Source organism: Vanessa atalanta, chromosome 12 (assembly GCF_905147765.1).
Source record: "Vanessa atalanta chromosome 12, ilVanAtal1.2, whole genome shotgun sequence".
NCBI classification, from domain to species: domain Eukaryota; kingdom Metazoa; phylum Arthropoda; class Insecta; order Lepidoptera; family Nymphalidae; genus Vanessa; species Vanessa atalanta.
Window position 1 is genome coordinate 11,967,863 of NC_061882.1, and position 23,650 is coordinate 11,991,512.

General features: G+C 33.1%; 2 protein-coding genes across 7 annotated transcripts in view; one reads left to right on the forward strand and one right to left on the reverse strand.

Moving 5' to 3' along the window:
- Positions 1-5,455: 5,455 nt before the first annotated feature.
- Positions 5,456-16,332, reverse strand: LOC125067831 (sorting nexin-27). The gene is made up of 8 exons (XM_047676627.1): positions 16,037-16,332; positions 10,177-10,279; positions 9,192-9,465; positions 8,926-9,023; positions 8,470-8,716; positions 7,945-8,108; positions 7,364-7,729; positions 5,456-7,286 (listed from the first exon to the last, which is right to left on the reverse strand). Exons 1-8 carry the CDS (start codon positions 16,303-16,305, stop codon positions 7,218-7,220), a joined length of 1,590 nt encoding a protein of 529 aa, XP_047532583.1. The 5' UTR covers positions 16,306-16,332; the 3' UTR covers positions 5,456-7,217.
- A 338-nt stretch (positions 16,333-16,670) lies between these two features.
- Positions 16,671-23,650, forward strand: part of LOC125067960 (ATP-dependent Clp protease ATP-binding subunit clpX-like, mitochondrial) — a 39,756-nt gene continuing 32,776 nt past the window's right edge. For all 6 annotated transcript variants that reach the window (XM_047676900.1, XM_047676897.1, XM_047676898.1 and 3 more), the window contains exon 1: positions 16,671-17,125. In XM_047676900.1, the coding sequence (XP_047532856.1) occupies positions 17,053-17,125 (73 nt within the window). In that variant the 5' untranslated portion in view covers positions 16,671-17,052. The remainder of the gene's footprint in view (positions 17,126-23,650) is intronic.

Here is a 23,650-nt window from a genome sequence, read left to right on the forward strand (position 1 = left end):
TAAGTTTTCAATAATAAAATACTTGTAAAATGTAAAAAAACAGTTTGTTTCCCTTATAGTACCGACCGACTCGAACGTCGTCGTTTGTGACTCAAACACACATCGAGAAGGTAGCGGGTGCCATGCACAGACTGCGGCCAAATCTCGGGAGAAAAATCTGCCTCCCTCAATGGAGGAATCGCCATTTGCCAGTGTCGTGCGATCGATTGACCTCTACGGGGCACCCGTTTGGTGACACAGTCGGGCGTCCACCGCTGCAGGACTAGATTCACCTTCCTCCCCTGTGGAGAGCTCCGCCGAACCAGGAGCAGAGCGGAAGGGCTGCGGATACATTATTGACACGATCTTAAAGCCTCTGAGGCGGTATTTTAGTAAGTAAGTTTCCGACCCCAAGAAGCTCGGATACCTTTCTGAAGGTGCGTGAAAAAAGGTTTAGGTTAATGAAAGACCACGCCTTTCATTGTTTCAGATACTTAGGCGTTGGAAATATTTGCCCACCAACAATAGCAGCTTTTTGTGTTCGCACAGCTTTTTGTGTTAGTATCGTCATTAACGTAATTTTGTACTAGTGTCTTATGATAAATCAAATTTATAGTTTTTACATGAATCCTAAAAATAAATGATGTAATCTGATCTTCTATCGCCTATTGGGCAACCAAGATACTTCAAGAGCTAACCTTAAAGATTGCATTGTAACAATTCGACGACCTCCATGAACATTCGTGAGAGACGAATTAGTACGATTTGTTAATCACGTGCGTGTTACTAGTTTGCTCACGTGGGGCATTATTTAGTCCAAACAATACTACCACGTAAAAAAGTGATATAGGTCCAGCATTAAACCGAACAATAAGTTTTTCTGCTAAGAAATCTTTAATCGAAAACGTACAGAAATAGGCGGTATCAGTATAAAGTATCAGAGCGTACACCGGTACGCTCTGATACTTTGGAATGCACGTACAGCTGTGGTCTCTCTCTAATCTATCCGAGTACCGTCCCATGGACTATGAAATGGGAATGTTGTACGCTCTAGCGGCAGTGTGTCGCATACACTCGTGCAGTTATAATGTATATCCTACAAAGATTGCTAGTCTTGGAGAAGGGCCACAGATACTATATTTCTGCAAGCACGAACTAAACAACTAAGTAACGAAATTCGGCTGCTTCGCTAAGGGCTTACTTTGTGATTTGGTGACAAAAACAGAAAATAGGGATTGCACAATTTAATATAAAGATAACATAATGGCATACTTATAAATATGACTACACATACGACAAAATGTAACTTTAAGGTGATTGTAACAAAATCATAACGGAAAAAACAACAACAAGTACAAAAACATTCTTTTATTATGCAGATCAAGCTAAGGGTAGGGTTACCAGCAAAATAAAACATCATAAATGTAATACAATTTATTTAAGTGAAATCTATACATACTGATAGTTTACACGTAAAACCGTCCCACGTACAATATCATAACATTAATCTAACATTTGTAACTACTAGTGAAACTGGAATGTAAACGATGATATGTAAGACTACCCTCACATTAAGAAAAACATAAATTTTTCTTTTTAATACTTATTAAAAGGCAAAGGTATTACAGCCTCATCCTTAATATTTTGTCTTTTATTATTTAATGATTAAAATTTGAACCAAACTTCTTTTACAATATTGAACTATCTTCTTTAAATTATTCAATAGCATCATAGTCAGATTCAACGCTCACCACGACAAATCTTCTCATGGCAGAATATTATTCGACTCATATCATTAAATTATTTGAAAAAAAAAAAACAAATGGAATAGCACACAGACATTTATCAGACTAAGGTCCTAATTAGCTTTCGCAGTGCTTTTCCTTCAAGTAAATAATTTACTTCGTTATATAAATCGTAGTAATAAATAGTGTTTTATTGCTATATAACATTCCAACAGAAGGAGGAAAGCTAAACAAATGTTAATTTTACACAATCCATAAAATTTGCTAATAGCTCTTATTACTAACAGATCTTTATTAATATTTTACCTAACTACTTGCATCCACTTTAAATCATACTTTCAAAGATTCGATAATTACTTCACCGACAATAAAACCGCCATTCATTCACGAATCTATAATGAAAACCATAGATATTTTAAATTCCAACAATGACGTCATGCCAATTTAAGGTCAAAATCGTTTAGTTACTTTACTCCTGCCATTGGAATCAGCTATACGCTTAGTTTACTCGTGAAACTACCCAAGTAAACCTCTTATTACCATTGCACATATCTCAATTATAGCTATTAATTTTTTTAAGTAATTTAAAAATTCTTAATTCTATATTTAAAACCTTATTGTGAAGGTTGCCTTACAAAATGATTCCATAGATTAAAAAGTTTCTCATTATTAGTGTATAATTATGTGTTAATGATATTTAGAATTAATTCGGAACTTTAAATCGATATCAAAAAGCTTTTACTAACAAATATTACTAAATTAGAGCCATCTTCTAAGTTAAATACAATGGAACGGTAACAATAGAACCTCTTTTTGAAAACACAGATTATAAAATTTGAGATGACTAATTAATAAAGGTCTGGGAAAATATTATAATCTGTATTTAAAAATCTACCCTCTGCCTTCTCTTTTCTGACTGTTTTAATAATTACTTATTATTATTATTATTAAATATTGCGATTTCATTAGCATTAATTATCGAAAGATTATCGACACAAACAGCCGTGTAGACTACGCGATGAAGCGACATGACGATGAGAAAGGTACTATTTCCGAAAGATGTCGAGAACCCCTCGATAAATAACATAACAGAACCGAATTACATAATAACAATAATATAATGAACACTTTTGGTTCATTTCGTAGTAAAACTATTTTTTAATCTAATAATAAAAATAAATCATATTTATAAAAATGCACCTTAAGCTGTCAAATGAAACAAAGAGGTTTTATCGTTCCGCGCCATTTTACACGTTCGGATACACGAAACAGTATAAAGTAAAATTTATAAAAATACACGATTAAGTGACCTTACAACAACGTTTATATATATCTTAATAATAAAAGCTGTGATATTTAACAAATCTATTTCCTTACAGGCGATTTAACATTTATTGCACTTGTTTTAAAATATTCAAACATTTAAGTCAGCGACGTTATCGATTTCACGACTCGATCTTAATCATCGAACATTGAAAATCATATTTTTGATATAGCAACACCAAATTGTAATATAACATTCTAAAATTCCGAGTTAACACAATAAAATGCGACTAAAACTAAGTACACGTCAATAACTAAAAAAAAAAATACCAAATATTAACAGCATATATAACAATCTATAACATAAATATCTATATACAGATTAAACAAAAAAAAATATATAGTATATATAATAATAATAATACAAAATGATCACATACATTACGATTAATATTTGAACTGATTTTATATAAATACTGTGTAACTAAATTAAGCATGCGATTATATAATATGTGAAATGTAACAATGATATTTATATAGCGTAAATCTATACACAGATTATAAATATATAATAAATAATTTTTGTCAAATAGACGCATGCCCTAAGTATGATTTTTTTCACACACTTACATTTCCCACCAAAAGCTTTAAACAGGGACGTTACCTATATATTGCAGGTTTAAATTTCGAACAAGAGATTAAAATAATTTAGTGTCTACCATAAACAACTTGGATCAATTTAAACACACACACCGAATCATATAAGATAATATAGATTTCTTGCTGTATATTTAACTGTGTATAGAGTTACTTATTTATACATTCATAGAGGATGCATTATGGCACCTATATTATATATTTATTCTTAAATTAATACTGTTTAGAAAATATTTCATCATAAACGACGATCGAAGAAGATTCATTACTAAAAAAATATGTCAAAAGGCAAACAGCAAATCGTTTCGACAGTTTATTGTGACAAAGAGAAGAAATAAAGAAATAGCACAACTTTATTTTTTGGATAACATTATGGCATATTATGGCTAAGAGCACTTAATGCCATAATTTTACAAAATAATCTCATAACAAAATCATAATGTTAAAATTTACACAAGATAGCTATTAAAGATATTAGAAATAAAACGTTAAGTTGTGCCCAAAAAATAAACCTATTACAATCAGTAATTAAATTTTATAAATACATTTAAAATAAAAATTATTTGAATTAAATAAATTAATAGAAAAATTACTTAAAAATATAAGTTACACGTTTATATATTTAATTGTCCTTAACGAGAATGAACTAAAAAAAATTAAGCTTTAAATCGATGTGTCTACAATAATTGACGATTACTTAAGTCATGGTTAAGTTTAAACTTGGTTTAACTAACACAAGTGGAAGAGAAAAATTGAAAATGGAGCGGGCACCTCACCATTTCGATATTGGCAGCTCAACAGTTCTTTTAACTTGTAACGCTATTCATGTTGCTATATTGGAACGAAATTAATTTTATAAAAATAATAATATTTCGGAGTTACCCTAAATATCGGAGCGATAAAAGTATGACAATATAATTTTAATTATTTTAATATAATAAAAAATTAATAATTTTCGTTAATTCACGTGTAATGAATATTTGAAAATTACAAATAATTGTGTATTTTATTCTTATTTAACTTCAAATTCGTACATATCTGGTGCAGGCAAGTGTGATAAAATTTTAATGCCGATTCTTTTCTACGATAAGCGCTTATATTTTGTGTTGACGAATTTATAAATAATTAATAATATATAATTTTTCAATTGAGATAAAATATGTCTATTATTGATTAATATTTAATGTTAAAATGGGTAAAAATTATTATGTTTCAAAATAATGTATCAAAATATACATTTGTTTTGTAAGTCTTTAACATACTGCATTGAAGATAGAAAATAAACAGAATATTTATTAATTGATATACTCATTAATTACATTAATTTAGACTACAGCGCAGACAAATCTTCATGTATCAGTCTGTTTATTTGAAACATAATAAAAACCCTCATCAGAGCTTCTGAGAGCATTTACACACATACAGAGAAATGCAGGGACGCAGTGACTTTAATTTAAATACAGATAGATTATTTTTATTACAGACTTGAATTCAAGAATTGAATATACGTTCCTCATACGAAATTATTTAATGTGTTTGGTTTTATCACATTAAGATTTCTGGCCAATTTTAATGACAACTATTTTCTATGTTCTTTTATTAAGTTCCCTTCTTAGTATGTGTCAAGTGTCAAGTGTCACAACTGAATTTTAAACTAGTTTATACCAGTTCCAAATTTAACACATACTACTATTAGTATACTAAATGTATGTAATTTGGTAATAGATGGATTAAATAATTTTCTTCCTTGACACCTTCAGTGAGTCTTAAATGAGTGTTTTAAAAAAATTTAACAAAGGTTTGGTTAATTTAAATATATTTCCTTAATTACAATTAATTTTCAGGTTTAATTTTTTTTAATTATATCAAATAATTTTAAACAAAAACATGTACAATATTTTATTGAAAATAATATAAAACTTCAATGATGAATAAGTGTACACGTTTAGGTTAAAATAAACGATAATTATTATTTATTTTAAGAATAATTAATAAAAGCTAGTATCCAGTATCGGTAAATGTTTGAATATAAGTTAGAATCATTCTACATTAAATTAATTCCATAATAACTTTAGGCTTGGAAACTAAATTGATAGTAATGACTTATGTTATTGAAGAGATTTTAAAAATAGATGGCATTGTATTGGGGAGAAAAGTAGTCAATGTCGTTTTTGTTTTGAGGGAGAAGTAAGTTTTTATACCGGAGGTCCATCTCCTCAGAAAGAGAGGAGGCCTAAACCCCTATGACTTTATCTCTTATCCGATGATTAGATATTTACAAGGTGTTACTTTTTTTTTTCAAATTATATCAGAAATCTCCAAACTTTATAACGCCATTGTACATCACCAGTATGCATTTTTGTGTTTGCGACTTGCAATTGTTCTGAAATTCACCAAAATATATACAAAATTGTAATATTTCTTTTTGACAGCTTAAGTAATTATAGGAAATGTCACCAATTCATCTTGAAAATTCAACGTCACCAATTCCCTCACCTTCATATTTCCACAATCCTAAGGAGCAAGACTGAGGTAATTAATCAGACCAAAATACTATAAACTAATGACGCGCAAGAGTTTTTTTGCTAATACCGGGTCCACACTGCCTCTTATCGTGTGTCGCTGTTAGTGTTTACCCCATAGCTTTAGTTTGAAGACCTCTGCTTTAGAGGAACGAAATAGCCTTTAAAATGATTCTTAAAACAATCGAAAATTAAATTTAAGTTTCTCGCAATGTAAAATTATTTTAATTATATTTTTTTTAAATTGAACTGTAAATATTAATATCTTATTAAACTAAATCACGCGTCGAATATCACTCAATTACGCGTTAATTTTACTATTAGCGATGCAATATTCGCTAATAAGTTTAATTAGTGCAGTTAAAAATTTATATATATATATCTAAATACGGTTATCGATAAAAATCGTCCATTGAACGCAAGAATTGTCCAAGTGCGGAAGTTTTTAAAATAATTCGTATAAAATTATCCTTGATCCCAATAAAATTATAAAATCGCCCTAAACACATCATAAAAAAAACCGAATTCAGCTCACAGGACGCTGTACATAAGTATTACATTAACTTATATGAAAAAGATTACAAATTCCACTAATAATATTTGATTATGTATAAAAATTTGTAAGTACGTAATAAACGTAGCACGAGAGCCGGTACATCATTCATTGACTTATATTATAAATGTAAGGTATACAAAACAATCGAATAGAATCAATTTCCAATCCAGCCTCGGGGTATAAATGTGAACATCCCAAATTCCACCCGATAAATCAAACCTATCACAGTATCTCCGTTCTGAAATGGCAACCCTTACCGAATAAATCCTCTAAATCATTACCAATTTTAAATAATCACTTAAAAACAAATCACATCAATACGATACGTAAACTAGATAGGATTAACGTCGCCATTTTGATAAGTATATATATTTTTATTTTTATACCGGCAACATTCCGTCGAATGAGTGAAATCAATCTCGTCAAAATGGCGGTGCTCGGTGGCGTAATACCGTTGATATCTTACGTCCTAGAAGATTCCTCCGGGCCGACGCCTTACTCGCCGGTGTCGACCCAGCTCGCTTCCTCCGCTATTCGGTCCATGCAGTTGCACAGGAACTGATACTGGAATGCAGAGGAGGTCACGTTACATGAGGCGGGGGAGGTCGGCTAGCAGTGAGGAGCAACCGGAGGGCACTCACGTAGGGCGTGTGCAGCGCGAGCGCGCGCGGCGGGCGGTCGCGCGGGCGGTACAGCAGGCGCGCGGCGGCCGCGGCGTCGTCGGCGCGCCACTCGCGCACGTCGCGCCAGCTCACGCGCACGTCGGGCCCCGCGCCGCCCGCGTCGCTCCACGAGGCCAGCGCCAGGCCGGGCCAGCCCAGCGTGAGCGCCAGCGCGGGCGCGGCGCCGCAGTCGGTGCGCGCGGGCGGGAAGGCCACGTGGCCGTAGCCGGGCAGCGTGCGCGCCAGCGCCAGGTAGTCGGCGGCGCGCCGCACGTCCTGCAGCGCCTTCAGCTGGTACAGCCGCGCGCCCGCCACGCACACGCCGCGGTTCACGTCCTCCACGGCCTGCGCGCCGGGCGTGAGCGTTAGCGTTGGGACGCCCGATCGGATTCACTCGGTCGATACTCGGGGGAAATTTACTCGGTGGCGCAATTCGGTCTAAAGAAGATCATCCGGTTACCGTTCCACCGGCACGGATAATATGACGAGAGCCCAGTGTGAGTCGAGGGGACGTGCGTATTCGGGAATATATCTCTAATTGTTAGACCGGAAAACTTTACCTGCCAGAATATAAAAGCCGCAGCCTTTTCGTCCTCCTTCACGACTGATATCTCCCTCTCGGGGTTGAAGAGCCACTTGCGTATCGACAGACAGCTGCTGGACGCCGTTGAGTAGTTCTGGATGTACAGGGAGTGGGGGCATTCGTTTGGTTGAAGTTTACGTTCTGAAACATACGAGAAATTTATCATTCTTAATTTTTCATAGATAGTCCTTACACTAAGCCGATCCGATCTCCCCAATAGATTTCACCTACTAATCAGATGTTCGATCACTAAACAGTAATGCACTAAATTTTTGAGTTCCGATTTGGCTTTTAGCGGTTGTTAGTGCCATGACTGATAATACCACAGATCCCGAGATCCTGGGTTCAAACCCCAAGTCGAGTCGATAAAGATTGATTTATAGAAAGATTCCTAGTAACAGCCCGTTACATTTACGTTACGTTGATACATTTTTCCGTTTTTCTATAGGAATGGAAGAAAAGTTAACATAACAATTTTAGACATTTCGAAGATTCCACTTACCAAAATTATACTCGACAATTTCAAACAGATAGAAATACTTTTGCACGGCCTTCGAGAGTCCGATCTTTTCACAAACAGCCCGATACACATCGTCAGCATTGGTTGATTTTAATACTGAAACCGTAACCACTTCTTTATCAGGAAGTAGAACTTTTAAGTCAACTGGCGATGGATTCGAGGAATCATCTGAATCTGTAAGGAATTCTTGAACAGCATCAGATTCAGCAATCACGCGTACTGCGCACACCTGAAACATGATAACCGATTCATAACAGCCAACTGCTTCCATTAGAATATTACACAGAAACATTAACGTCACGATAGACAACCATAACCTACTGATCTTGAAATGTTGTCAATTGCTGAAAGTATTGTGGAAGTTTTTCATCAAAATCCTTTAGCCAATTTAATTCCAAGTAAATTATTATTCACGAATGAAATATGCGGAATGAGTACCTTTTCTAAATACTGTTCGAGACCTCTCCTCCTTGCGTCCAATTGTTGTTCACTTAATGTGAACGGCCACTTCCCAGGTAATTTTGGAAAATTAAAACCTGAAATAGGATTTCAATTTTGACAACAATTCTTCAAACGGTATAAGAGCTTGGCAGAATCCGTGATTTGTTAATACAGTTTGACAGTTCACCTTCAATTTTAGATTCAATCAGGGCCAGCTGCCCATGAGAAACTAAGAATTACTAAAACATTAATATACAACTTACCGAGAAATTCTTTTCTCAGGAGTTGATGTAGAGCTGCGAACTCCCTATAACGTCGGCTGCACAAATGTCGTCCAGCCATATGAACATTGAAGGCCACGTACGACCGTCCCGTGTTTCGCTCCATAACTATCCGGTAATCGGGAATAGAGACGGGTAGCGACCGCTTGTCTGTGTAGTCGTATCGTTGGTAGACGGTCGCTCGTGAATTTGCCGCTCCCCCTATAACGCCGACTGGAGCAGTTCCATCGTCGCCTGGCTCTAACCGTTCTGCCTCCTAAATAATCGAATGACAACCAGTAAGTAAGGTAAGAGTAAGGCTTAAAAAAGTAAAAGTCCTTAAAACAGCCTATAAATATCCCGATGCTGAACTAAGGTCTCTTTCCGTTTGAGGAGAAGATTAGGAGCTGATTCTACTAAAGTGCTGTAATGCGGATTGGTGGATACATGTCGTTTTCCTACATTTTTTAATTTCCTACATCGCCAAGCACGAGATTAACTATAAACACATGTAAAATCAGTGGTACATGGGCTTGATTTGAACGAAGAATTTTTCGGTTTCTTAGTAGAAAACAGATTTCGAGAGATACTAAATGCTACTAGCAGTAACATTCTGTGAGTTTATTAGAGAGGCTCTTTGATATTTAACGCATTTTCGTCTACAATAACAGTGTATAACAGACTTCTACTTTAAGTTTTGAAAACATCAATAAGAGAGCCAAATACTTTTTTTTAAAGACATTAAAACTATGCTGCATGACAGCAATATCACAATAAATACAATTAAATGAATAATGTTGTTGGCTCTAAATACTTTGTCTTAGGCTTAAAACTAACTCAGGCGTTAAATCCGCCACTAGTGATTGGATTACCTTGTAGTCAACATAGTAGTTATAGAATCGTTCACTCATGGAGGCGCGCGTTAAAGTATCGGTATGCATTAGTATGAGTGACACTCATGATGTCTTTAGTAAAATATGTGACATACCTTAGGTGTGACAGAAATGACGGTTAGGGTGAGACAGTCACCTCCCGATTTGATGAGATCGACCACTTGCTTGTGGGTCGCGCCTTCGACGTTCACCCCATTGCTGAAAACAAAAATTATATGAAAATAAATAATACTTTAGTAACAATTATTTGAATCACATAGAATTATCTAATGGTCATTGTAGCCCAATTTTTGAGATGTTGAGAGTTGTTGATGTTAGTGCGAACACCAAATGGAGTCGATAGCCGAGATGGCCTCGTATGGGTCTGAGCAAAGTGGCCACAATTAAAGCATCGCATATCGTATATGTGATTCATTAGTATTTACGCTAATTCAGTATTCGCTAATGAAAACATCTTTACGAAATCTATTTTTGTCGAATGAAAATACTTTATGTGTATTCTACCCGTATTAGAGCAGCGTGGCTAGAGCCTCAGCAACATAATGAGACATTACCAGGCTGCTACTAACAATATAATGTACAATGTCTACAAATGAGAATCTGGAAATATCTATACTAATATTATGAATGCGAAAGCATCTCTGTCTGTCTGTTACTCTTCCAAGCCCAAATCAATTTGGAAATTTGGTACGAAAATAGCTCCAAGAAAGGACTTGGTATTTTTAGCGCCTAATACCTGACGACAACCCCCAAACGCGAGCAAAAGCGCGGGGTCAACTAGTCTAAAATAAGTCCAATAAAATATTTAAATTAATTACCTAACAATAGCTGCTATGTTAGATTGCGATTCCAAATCGTATATTTCAAATCCGGTTTTATCGCAATAGTAATAACAGTAACGGAACTCCCCCACTCCTCCCCTACACAGTGACATGTTGGACGAGTTCTTTGTGCACACGAGAAATAACAATACAAAAACTAAACACTTCTACAAAACAACATCTTTCTTAATAAAATCCATTTCTTTGATCGAGTACGCCATCAGTAACAATTCCGAAACAAATCACAAAACCTACTAAACCTATATAGTCCAATCACTTTAATATATTGCGGGAAATACATAGGGCTATTTGTTGATCAGGGGGTGATCGGTTTTACAATGCTGTCTCCTTCTTACGAATATCGAATCAATGACGTCGGAACGAGAGAAAACATTGTTAAACTAAATAACTTCAACTGATATAGAGTTCGATATTAACACTTGCAAATGGTCTCAAACCAAATAACTAATGAAAATAATTGGTTAATTAGCAACATGTGAGCAATTAAACAGTAATTATGTCCATAACTGCGACGTTGGCCCACATTGATATATTATCGTTACGGATTATGTATTCAACCCATTTTTTTTATTTCATTCGTAATTAATTAATTAATACATACAAATTGTAACAATTGTGCAATAATATTTACAAACGCATTTTTTTCTACTTTTTCTTACGAGATTAAGTTAAATTAATGATATTTCTAATTAAACATACACATACATTTTCGAATTCCATATTTTATATATTTTTCGAACAAGTATTATATTATTAATTCTTATGACACACTAGTTTCTTGATTGATTTATTCGAAAAGACCTCAAAAATAGCAAATAGACACTTGAATCGTCATTTAACAAACTATTTAAAGCTACTACCGCACTAGGTTGGGAATGTAGATTCTACCGAGAAGAACCGGCAAGAAACTAAGTAGTTGCTCTTTTTCAACATCTAAAAATACAGTCATCTTTGTTAAATACAATTATATATTTATGTTATGTCTTCTGCCTGGAAGCCAACAAGCATTAACTCCACGCTTTTTTATCATCTATATAATCTCGTATCGAATAATATGCCTTCTTTACCAATGTATTTTTTACAAATGACTCGAATCTATGAAGCGGCAAAGTTAAAAATGACTGCGGTATTTTATTTCATATTTTATAATTTTATATCAATTTAATTATATAAAAACACTATATATGTATTTAAAGACCGTATTAATATAATTTCTTATTACATACTGGGCTTTGCAAGGAAACGTCGCACATACAAGTGCAAAAAACTTTCTAACGCATAGTCCACCAAAGTGGACTGAAGTAGCAAAATAAACACTTTAAGAGAAAAGGCTAAACTTGCCCAGCAGTGGGACATTACATTCGAGTATTACTTACTTTGTTTAACGGCCGTGAAATGATGTAACTCCAAATTGTTTTTTTTTTATCATTTATATTTTACTATTGCATTATATACGATACTAGTCTTCAGCACATTACCCGATTTAAAATTTGGAATGAATATTGTTTCATTCGGTCAGTAGAAACTCTGATGAGAAAAGTTATTATATATTTAATTGACAATGTAATAGAGCTGCCACACAGGTGTTTAAAATTTTAAGTGGTAACAACATCATATATCTATACATAGCAATAAATTATCAGCACATGTAATAAATACAGTAAGAGATTCATTTATGCAAAAAATATCAGCTAAGATACCAGCTATGTTATGTCGTATCTGGATGTGGATACGGCTATATGAATATTTTTCCGGTTTAAAAGAAAAAAATTACAATATATAAATTTGACTTCATTTGTAGGCTAGCATTTAGGTATAATCTTAAAAAAAAAACGCTTTAAATTACAAATAGCTTCTTTCTTTATGTACACTATACAAATATAAATTTTTTTTTTATCGGTTTCGGTTGCGGTTACAAATATCCATTAAATCCCTGTAAGATACTTTCATACACGAACACGCAAACGCGCGCGCTTACAGTCAATAAAAACTGATCGGAAGTAATTGATGTGTAGCCATTCAATCATTTTTTACGTACATACGAACATCTTACATTCTCAAACATTTTCAAATTAAAGTCTCCAATATTATTTATCTTGATATGATATTTTTTATTGCTTTTAATTATTAGTATCCAATTTAGAGTCGGTAACGAGAATAGAAAATTTCTTGTAAGATAACAAGGAACTAGGTTACTGGAATGCGTGTAATATTAAACGAAACACAATTATTAACATTATTAGCTCTACTAGCATTGTTGACATTAAATATTAGAATTATTATTTTACTTTAAACATACTTATCCTTGAGATATGTTATAGTATGTTCAATTTAATTAGATTACTATCTAATTAAATTGAACATACTATAACATATCTCAAGGATAAGTATGTTATGTGATGAGTACTTGGATTGGATTTATAACTGGATGGTTACCTGGTTTGCTAAAGCAAAGCTCTAACACCAAGTAAACTTACTAGTTTACTTGGTGTTAGAGCTTTGCTTTAGCAAACCAGGTAACCATCCAGTTATAAATCCAATCCAAGTACTCATCACATAATATTTATCATTAACTAATTAGTTAAGCACAGGGGACATAACATCTTCATTCTCATATTTGTGGTGCATTGGCAATGTAATTAATGGTTAATATTTCTTACGACACCAATGTCTATGGACAGTGAGGACGACTTACCACCAGGACCGCTGTCCTATATAAATATAAAAAAAATATAATAAAATTTCTTCTAAGCCTGCAATAAAATTGAAATTAAATCTTGCTAAATTATTTTATTATTGTATATTAAAATAATGTTTTCCAAATTTTAGTTTACATCATATTTTGATTTAACAATTATGTTTAAACCATTGCAATATGTTTACTTATTCATTGAAAAAAAAAAAACTGTAATCGGTAAACCTAAGTGTATGTTTTCCAATTACCGATTATCAATTGATAAAAAGACATTTCCTTTTAATAATTAAGTTGTTACATAATTAGGAAAAAATAAATAAAGAAGCATGAATATAGTTTAAATAAAATTATCAATTATTCATAATTTTACAAACAAACATATGAAATACAATATCATAGTCAAACAACCTTGAAATACTCGTATTATATTATGTGTAGGATTTTTTACAGACATGTATTTTTCCCAGTGTTTTAAGCGTTGGTGAGTCTGAGAAGTATTAGACAATGTAATGCTATTATAACATTCAGCCTACTTTCTACTACTACTTGTGCACTTTATTTACAATCCAAATACTGATGCTTAAAGTCACCGAGTGTCTACATTGCTACTCATATAGTGAGAGCAAATGGCTACTTGCAAAGGTTTTCAAAGTATCAGATTGATCAACCGTCTGCTTCAGAACTGATATTACTCATTAAAATGGACTTTTATTTAATTTTACTTTAAAATTGAAGTCTTATCAAGTCTCAGAACCTGCCAGTGCTTGTTCATATAGGAAAAAGATCTACAAAAATCACACTACAACCAATGGGTAATGGAAGTAAAATTTAATGCAGATGAAACTGTTTATAACAGCTGGTATAACTATATTTCCAATATCTAATTAATTAGGACGAAGCCTTACTATTACCATTGGACGTAGTTTTATGTAGCTATGTATAAATTTCATAATACATTGATATTCATTAATTCATTTTTACATATCATGTAGGTGTATAAAAGCTGCGTTTCATGACATTAATTTATTATATATATACAAAGATGGCATTCATTTCACAACAATTGTGCCTGTTTATAATGAGTGGGTGTTTGATTTGTTTTCAATCATCTGGTATAAAGATTCCTTTGAGTGAAATTAACGTTTCAAACAGTTAGTACCTTTACATAAAATGTAATCATGTAAAATGATGATATAAACGTGCTTTTAAGAGCCCTCTTGAATAAAGTTTATTATCTTAATACATCCTGCTGAGAATTGGCATAAACTTTCATAGTGTTTAATATAATCACATGATAAATTTTCATTTTATATATCACTTTTGAAAAAGTTATAACTCAATTTTATTAACTTCATATTTCTGGAAATAACTATACAAGACATGAGTAAATACTGGGTAAGTCAAATGATCTTGTTTAAAATTGATATAAATTGTTCAACAACAGAATAGTTTTTGAAACATTTTTTGTAAAAATCATCAATATTCATCATAAATTTATAGTAAATTATTCAGAAATCACTTTCCAAACTAACCAGTCACAATAATTTAAACATATCATCAATGCATTTAGTAGAGGCTACCTGCATTTTATTTAATTTATGTGTTGTTATATAGTCTGTGTATATTTATTATATTATTGTATTTAATGAAGAAAGAAGACAAAGGATACCTACACCTTGTACTTCAAAGTTAAAGGGCTATTACTAGAACACCAATCAATATTTTAATGATATTAACAATATAATATCTTTCTGTAATGAATTAAGTGAGCATTTAACTTGCTTCTTCTTTATTTTCAATTAGCCTTATTTCTGTTTGTGTTATAGAGATTGAAATCTTCAAGTCTAAACTGAGACATGATTCTATTAGGGACATTATAACAATTCAAGTGTAAAATAACTTTAAGATTAGTAGTAATATAAGTGCTTAAACTGGTAAGTTTAAATATCAGATATTATATTGAACCTTATGTAAAAATAATAGTTATAAAAAACTTTTTTTTAAGGTAAGATTACTGAAAAATATAATTTAACAAACAGCTTATCTTCAAATTAAATATACCATAACTAATAATGTACGTCATTTATATATTCTATACAAGACTCAATCCAAATTCGTGGTATAAATAATATTTTTATTACACCGAGTTAAACAATTGTAGTTTACACAACTAAATTACTGAATATATTTCGTAAAACAGGTTTTGTGACTCATAGATCCATGTAAATGATTAAGATAGTGACAAAAAACAACTTGAAATTATTGTTCTGATTAAAACAAGAAAAAGCAAATGAGCCAGTTACTACGCTAAGAAAAGCGAACAATTATGGGAAAACCTATAGATGGCCAGTAAATACCAATATGGAAACTATAGAACTATTAATTGTATATAAGTAGAATAGAAATTTTATAACTTACACTTCGAGGATTCTGTCCCCTTTTCTGATACCAGCTTGCTCAGCAGCACCCTGTTCCAGAACAGCACTGACGTGCTGCAAAGGAGCATATAATTCACCATTGATCGATCTTAACTGGCCGCCCTCGGAAACCTGACCGCGAACATTGAAACCAAAACCGGTGTCAGTTTTGTAAATGGTAACGCGACGCGGGCCATTATTTGTCAGAGTGCCCTTATTATTTTTATCGGGCCGAACAATACTGTTATTATCGGTTTCTGTCTCAGCCATTTTGAACAATTTTGAACACAGATGACATAGGAAATTGCTGTCGTTGAATGACACTAAGTGGATAAATAAACTGACAGAGTATTCTAAGTGTTCGAATAATTCCCAATTAAGTAATATTCATAATTAACAAAACTAACAAATTATTATTATAACCGTATTATAGAAAATAATATTTTGTTAGAGTTTTGTTATGGTCACGATTAAAATAACATTATTTATTGACTTTTGTATAATTGTGAGTCTCTGGTATAGAGGTTTATTTTTATCGTTGCTAGATACGCCCTCTATCGCATGTAGGTTGAAAACCAAAAAGGTTGTTGGTAAAGCAGTACCTATATAAGAAAACATTTAGATGGTAGATGGCACATGTTTCGAAACAACGTGGTACCAATTTAATTGCAACTTCACACATCAAAATCAGCTGTGAATATCAGTATGGCCGCTCAAATATCTACAAAATAAAATTGTTATTGCTATATTCATTTCACAAACATAGTAAAGTGCAGTTTTAGTGCCCACACGCGTTAAATATTTTGATTAATCTTTTACAACCGTATCGATGTTGATGTTGACTAAAAGTGTTGCGTCATGACAGAATAGACCTCTCTCTCACTGACAAACAAATACAATTTTGCTAACTAGAGATTACGGCTAAAAGTGGTAGCATTTCTATTTCGCTCGTATAACGTATATGTCGAGTGCATCGCTGATGTGATTAAGTGAATTTGAATAGTAATAAATCTGATAATGAGTAGTGTTCGGTTAAGCTTCGTGTCTGTGGGGAGAATCGCTGTAAGGAGAAATTCACAGTTGACATCAGGTGAGTAATATTATTCTTTGTTTTCTATAAGAACTGGCCGTGTTCCAGTGGTTTGCGTCGCAGTTTTGTACGTCAATAAGCGTACTGAACGTGTTTGATAACAAACGTCATAAATCGAATTACGCTTTATACTTGAGATGATTTTTTTTTGTATTTTTAGAGCGATAATCTTCAAATATCATGTAAAGGTTCTTTACAGTAGCAAGGTCATTAACATGAAAATTGTATAATCAGTGCTTGTCTGCTTGACATTGATGAAGGAAGGTTTTTATGTAAATTAAACATTTATTTATGTGTATAATAACATAATACATGTCTTGTATTTTTTTATACAAATTATAATTATGAGATTAATATAATTTTTTTAAACAAAGGTTGTGAAGTATTGTTTCCGGTCATCAGCAAATATAACGAATATAAACTGTATGAATTGAACTAAACTATATGAAAATAGCTGAGACGATACTATACTAAGCCGATAGCATACAGAAATTGTAAGAGCTTCCAATTAGTAGGGAATTACTTGCAAAGATTGAACTTTCGATGTAGTGAAATTGAATAGAACATAATGCCTAGTAAGTTCCTTTACCACACTACTAATATAAAAGACTTACTGATATTTATATTTAGAACATTTATTTTAAATTAAAATAATTCTTGTTAACACCATCTTGATAACAAAATAATCAAATTTAGAAATGCAGGTTTCGTTTGTATTTTTAATTTTGACTTATAAAATCTTACTTTAATTAAATCTCCATTTTCAATTATGTTTTTATAATTGTCTTATCATTGAAACATCTCAATTGTATTTGATTTAGAAATACAAATAGTTACAACACACCGTTACTGTCATGTTTTTAACTATTGAATCCAAGATGTTCAAACTCTCTACCTCTTGAAGCAAGAAATGCACAGTCACTTGTTTTGTTCCAAAAAAAAAAACACTATCTGACTTTCTAGTTTAGTATGTGTTATTTACTATTATTTACAAAATTAATTAAATAATTTTTTTCTTAATTAGTAGTTTTGTTTAATGTTATTTTGTTTCGGTGTTTCTGTCAAGGAAAGTTTAATCAAGGGTGTAGGGGCTTATAAAATGGGGTGGGTTAAGTTTTGGACCATGGGTGACGTGCCTCAGAAGTAATCCTAAATATTAGGGGGCGGGAAGACCACCAGAATACAGTTTACCATGCCACTTGTTGTGCTTAAGACAGGACTGTTGGATGATAATGTTAAATTATATCCGGGTCCATATTTATACCGTTACAATGTATTGTGGTTTGTCATAATGGTTCTTCTCAGTAGATTACATTCTAACCATCTTGCTGATGAGACATTTGTACATTTGTTGTTTTAACCAGATAATCCTCAATCCTAAATAGTATACAGCCATCATAGTATTGAGCTCTAAGGCAATTAAATACCTATAACTTTTAAAAATTGCTTATATTGGTGATTTTATAAAAACCTTACAAAATAACATTGCTAATGTAAACAAAAATCCAGTAAATGTACCACTTCTGCGAGAACATGAACATATTCCAACACCATCGTACAACAACGTAGTACAGTTTGATTAATACACATGATAAAATTTCATGTGTCATATCATTATGCCAGTTTCTTAAGATAAACATAAGACAGGGGAAATTTAAATTGATCGAGATGTTATGTCCCTTGTGCCTCTATAGTAGAGGTATTGGTTTTTGGCAGTAACGAGAATATTGATAAACTAAAATAAACAGTTCAGTGTTTATTTCTGTTCCAAGTTCAAGATTCATACTGTATTTATAGAATGTTTTACGATAAGTGTGAACATTAAAAAATCTGTCAATATTAAATCCAATTCAAATTACATTTGACTCAATAAAAACATTGAAATTATTTTAAATTAAGACAAATAAAGAGTGATGAGGATGACTTGAATTTATGTGATATAATAGAAACATAAAAATAAGAAATGACTTAATTATTTTCCTTGCATAATATAATTAATTCATATTATGCACATTAAATAAATATATTATAGCTTTAAACAGACATTTTGGTATTAAAAAATGGGATGTTACTCTATGGTTACTTTAAATAAATATTTAGGTGTTGACTCTACCGACCTTGATAGTGTCACTGGTCTCCTTCAAATACTCGTCTCAGGTCATTGACGGAACGGAGTCACGTTACGGAATGAAACGCCAGCGCAATTCTTTTAACAAAATCCCTCAACTATCTGCCGTATTTAAAAACCAGACATTCATGTTACCAAAACTCCTGTACCTCTTGCCTATTCCAACCACAAGAGGACAAAAGACAAACAACATTTGATGCGATATAAGTCCTCGCCTCAGGTCATTGATGGAACGGAGGAGGCGCTATATGGATAGTGCAGTCGTCACGTCCGTCGCTAAGGCGTCCCAAGCCGGAACCTTGTTTCCGCCTCTCGTTTCGATATTCATCTTATCTAAATTCATGTACAGATATATAAACTTAGCAAAGCTAAGTATACTGATTGATTATATTCAAAATAAATACGTATAGCCTATTCAAATGAAAGAGGAATAAAGACAAATAAATAAAATTTGAAATGGAACTGACGCGACTTCACATTTAGTCGTTAACAAGTTGTGTAAAAATAACATGCGAATTTTAACTGAAGATTGTCGGTACAAACCGATGCACATTCGTGCTTGGTGGTGAAGGAACATCCAGAGGATACCTGTATGATCCGGATAAAACGTTGCTACTCGCGTATCCACCAAACTACGCTGGATCAGCGTGATGGAATAAGATGAGCCTTAGCCAACGCCTGGTTGGACATTTACTGGATGCTATTTTCTTATTTTACTGTTAATAGAATGACAGAGAAACGAGTCTGATTTGTGAGCATTGCCTGATGAGAATTGATCTTGTATTATTTTTAGCTTACTGGATTTAAAACAAGTACAAAGTTGTATGCCCTTTTGCAAGTGTCATGGCAGTCGGTCAGCGCTCTTTTTGCGATTAAATTATAAATAGTTTTATAACGAATATTATTAATGACTATTGTTTATCTATGTAGTCGTATACTAAGTAATAACATTAGGTATAAATCGAGCTTGATTATCTGTAGAATATTTTTTGGAAACTATCTGGCATGATCATTCGTGCTTTTGAACGGAATGTACTGGTATATAAGGATATCTTCCAAGGGGAAGATTTCGCCTGAAGTTGTTTGGTTAATGAAACGTCAAAATACAAAACTATTGATATTCAACCTTCTGACTTTGACAATGTCATCGGTTAGGAAGCCGAATGGTGAACACGGTAGGGAGAACCACTTCATGAAACTCAGTGAATTACTAATGGTGGCTGTTACGATTACTCGACAACATTTACATTTTTTTGTAAAAATACCCCATCGACGATGACAATAAGGGGGCCAAAGGCCAAGGTCCAAGAGGTCAGAATCGTACCTGCGACTTTTTACATCGCAAATAAACCATTCTGAAAAAACCGTCTGAAAAAATATATATATACACAATTATCCGATATATAAGGTATAATTATTCAGCAATGACCGATAAGCGTGATCTATAAATAAAACAAATATAATAATGTTACACACAGACATGTTACCTCTCTATTCGTTTACAGTCCAAACGACGAAAGTCGCGGGCACGATGTCAGACCGTGTCTCGCTTTGCTAGTTGATGTTATCAAAATGTGTCATATAAAATAATCTCGCTCGATTAGGGTTGCCAACTGTCATTGTCAAATATAATTAAATTGTAAGTTTTACAGCTCCGCGAATAACAGATTCCGTATTAAGTATACTTTATTACACGATTGTGTAATATAATATTTGGTTTGTTTTATTCAATTCTTCTGTTTAGGTTAATAAAAATAACATGATCGGAATTAACACTTGAAATTATGTATATCTAGTAGTACCTACTTTTTCGCGGCTTACATGTCTCCTCTAGTCGATATTTCCCTCTCTTTCTCTCTGTCTCTATCTCTTTCTGTTGTATAAGATTCCATATATTATTTAAACTTATTGTTAAAGATTTAATCAGACAGATTTTTAATGATAATTTTGTAATTTTCATTTAATTATTCTCAAAAGTTAATTTATTTTATTGTATTTTTCAGTTAATACATATTTAACGAAAGCAACTTCGATCCAACAGGGTGACACCTCGTTTTGTTACAGATTAACTAAAGGCATATCCCACACTCGGTTGTAGAGCTTTGTGCTAGCCCGTCTGGGTAGGTACCACCCACTCATCAGATATTCTACCGCCAAATAACAGTACTCTGTATTGTTGTGTTTCGGTTAGAAGGGTGAGTGAGCCAGTGTAATCACAGGCACAAGGGACATAACATCTTAGTTCCCAAGGTTGGTGGCGCATCGGTGTTGTAAGGAATGGTTAATATTTCTTACAGCGCCTTTGTCTATGGCCGTGTTGACCACATACCATCAGTAGGCCCATATGGTCGTCCGCCAACCAATGCCATAAAAAAATAATAATATCCTAACTGGTATTATAAATGCGAATGTTTGTTTGTTACGCTTCTCACGTGTGAACTACTCATCTAATCGGTATGAAATTTTGCTAACATGTTGTCATGAAAACAGAAAAGAACATACAATATACCTACCTCTTCTCCTTATATGCAGGTGTAAACCGTGGACCGAAACTGTTTTGAATTTACTTTTGTGTTGTAAAAAATTAGGCACTTTAATGTTAGGCAACCCTACTTAATACTCGTATTGTAAACGATAATGTTTGCATTTTTATTACTTACATAGATTGTTAACAGATGAACAGAGTTGGATGGATTAAAAGGTCGTCCTAGATTTGCATGTTGTAACTAAACAAGTGGCATAACATCCCAAGTTCCCAAGGTTGGTGGCGCACTGGTTCTGTAAGAATTATTTGAAATTTACCAATTCGCCGATGTGTTTGGGCAGTGGTGATCAATGATAGTCTGGAGTCATGTATATTATACAATATTTGAAACATATTGATTGCAATTAATTACATATCTCGGAAAGAGGAAAAGACGACCTCTTTTCCTTTTTGACCCTTTGAAAGTTGGGAAGACGAACGTTTGAAAGTAAACAAAGACTGGATGAGCATTCTCACTTTGAGCTATTGCTCAAGACAGAAAAAAAATGGAGTAAGATGGAGGAGTCCTATACCTGTATCTTCTAAAAAAATACTCTTATTGTTAAGTACTAAGGAATTAAAGAGGTTTTCAATAAATAAATAAAACTACATGCAAATTTTGATTGCACTTAATTATATAATTGTAAGCCAATTAAGTATGACTTATGTATATAGTAATTTGGTAATTAATAATAGTTATAAAAGTTTCAAAAAGATATGAAAAAATATATATTCGATTATAACGTCTCTTGGGGATTCGAAGCCAGGTCACGTGAAAAGCATCCGCATATGCTAGCCACACGACCAAGAGGGTTTTCAAACATTAATATATACGAAATAATGACCACTAACATTTACACCGTTACTGAAAGTCGCGATAGTATTTTTATTGTTACGAAATTTCGATTTTATGAATTATCCACTTACTCTCGAGCAATTTTAGTGACATTGACGCCTTTCTAAAATGGAAAACTATCGCAATTTAAAAATCTCACAAGCGTGTATGTTGTTTGTTATGTAATTGTTGTGAGTGTATTATATACTATACGATATGAAACAGTACTGGACAACTGGTGGGCAAAGGTATCTTCGGTTTAAGGAAAAGATCTAGACTTAAATTAAAACTGTGGAAAAGGTAACTACGGAGTTTTTTGCCGGTTCGTCTCGGTGGTAGTTTTACATTCAATTCAACACCGTAATGCGACTATTCAAAAGTGGTTTTAATGGGTAAGCCACTCCGAGGTCTCGGGTTCGATTCCCAGCCGAGTCGATGTAGAAAAATTTCATTCGTTTTCTATGTTGTCTTGGGTCTGGGTGTTTGCGGTACGGTCGTTACGTCTGATTTTCCATAACACAAGTGCTTTAGCTAATTACATTGGGATCAGAGTAATGTATGTGATGTTGTCCAATATTTATTTATTTATTTTATTTATGAGCCTACTTTAATATATAATATTTTGATTCTTATAAAGCATGCATATCCACAGTGGTTAGGGGGAAACACGTGCGGCAGAATTCTATGAGACACAAGCATGTTGCTCACGACGTTTTCCTTAACCGCGTACGAATATATTTTCTAAGTATAAATTATTTACATTGAAATTCAGTTATTTTTGTTTGTGCCTTGTATCTTCTAATAAAGAGTTGAGACTGATCTTCGAATTACTTGATAGCATATGTTTACCATCGTCCAGAGAAACTGGTACTAAGATCACAAGAAGTGAGTGTTTATGCGTGCCGCTATCCAAACCAAAAAGTGGATTGCTACTATGCTATAAAGCGATGTTGGTACGATTAGTGTTATGATGATTCGAGTTAATTTGATTTATCTCCCAAGACCAGATACTGAGAGAAACTGTCATATATGTACTTG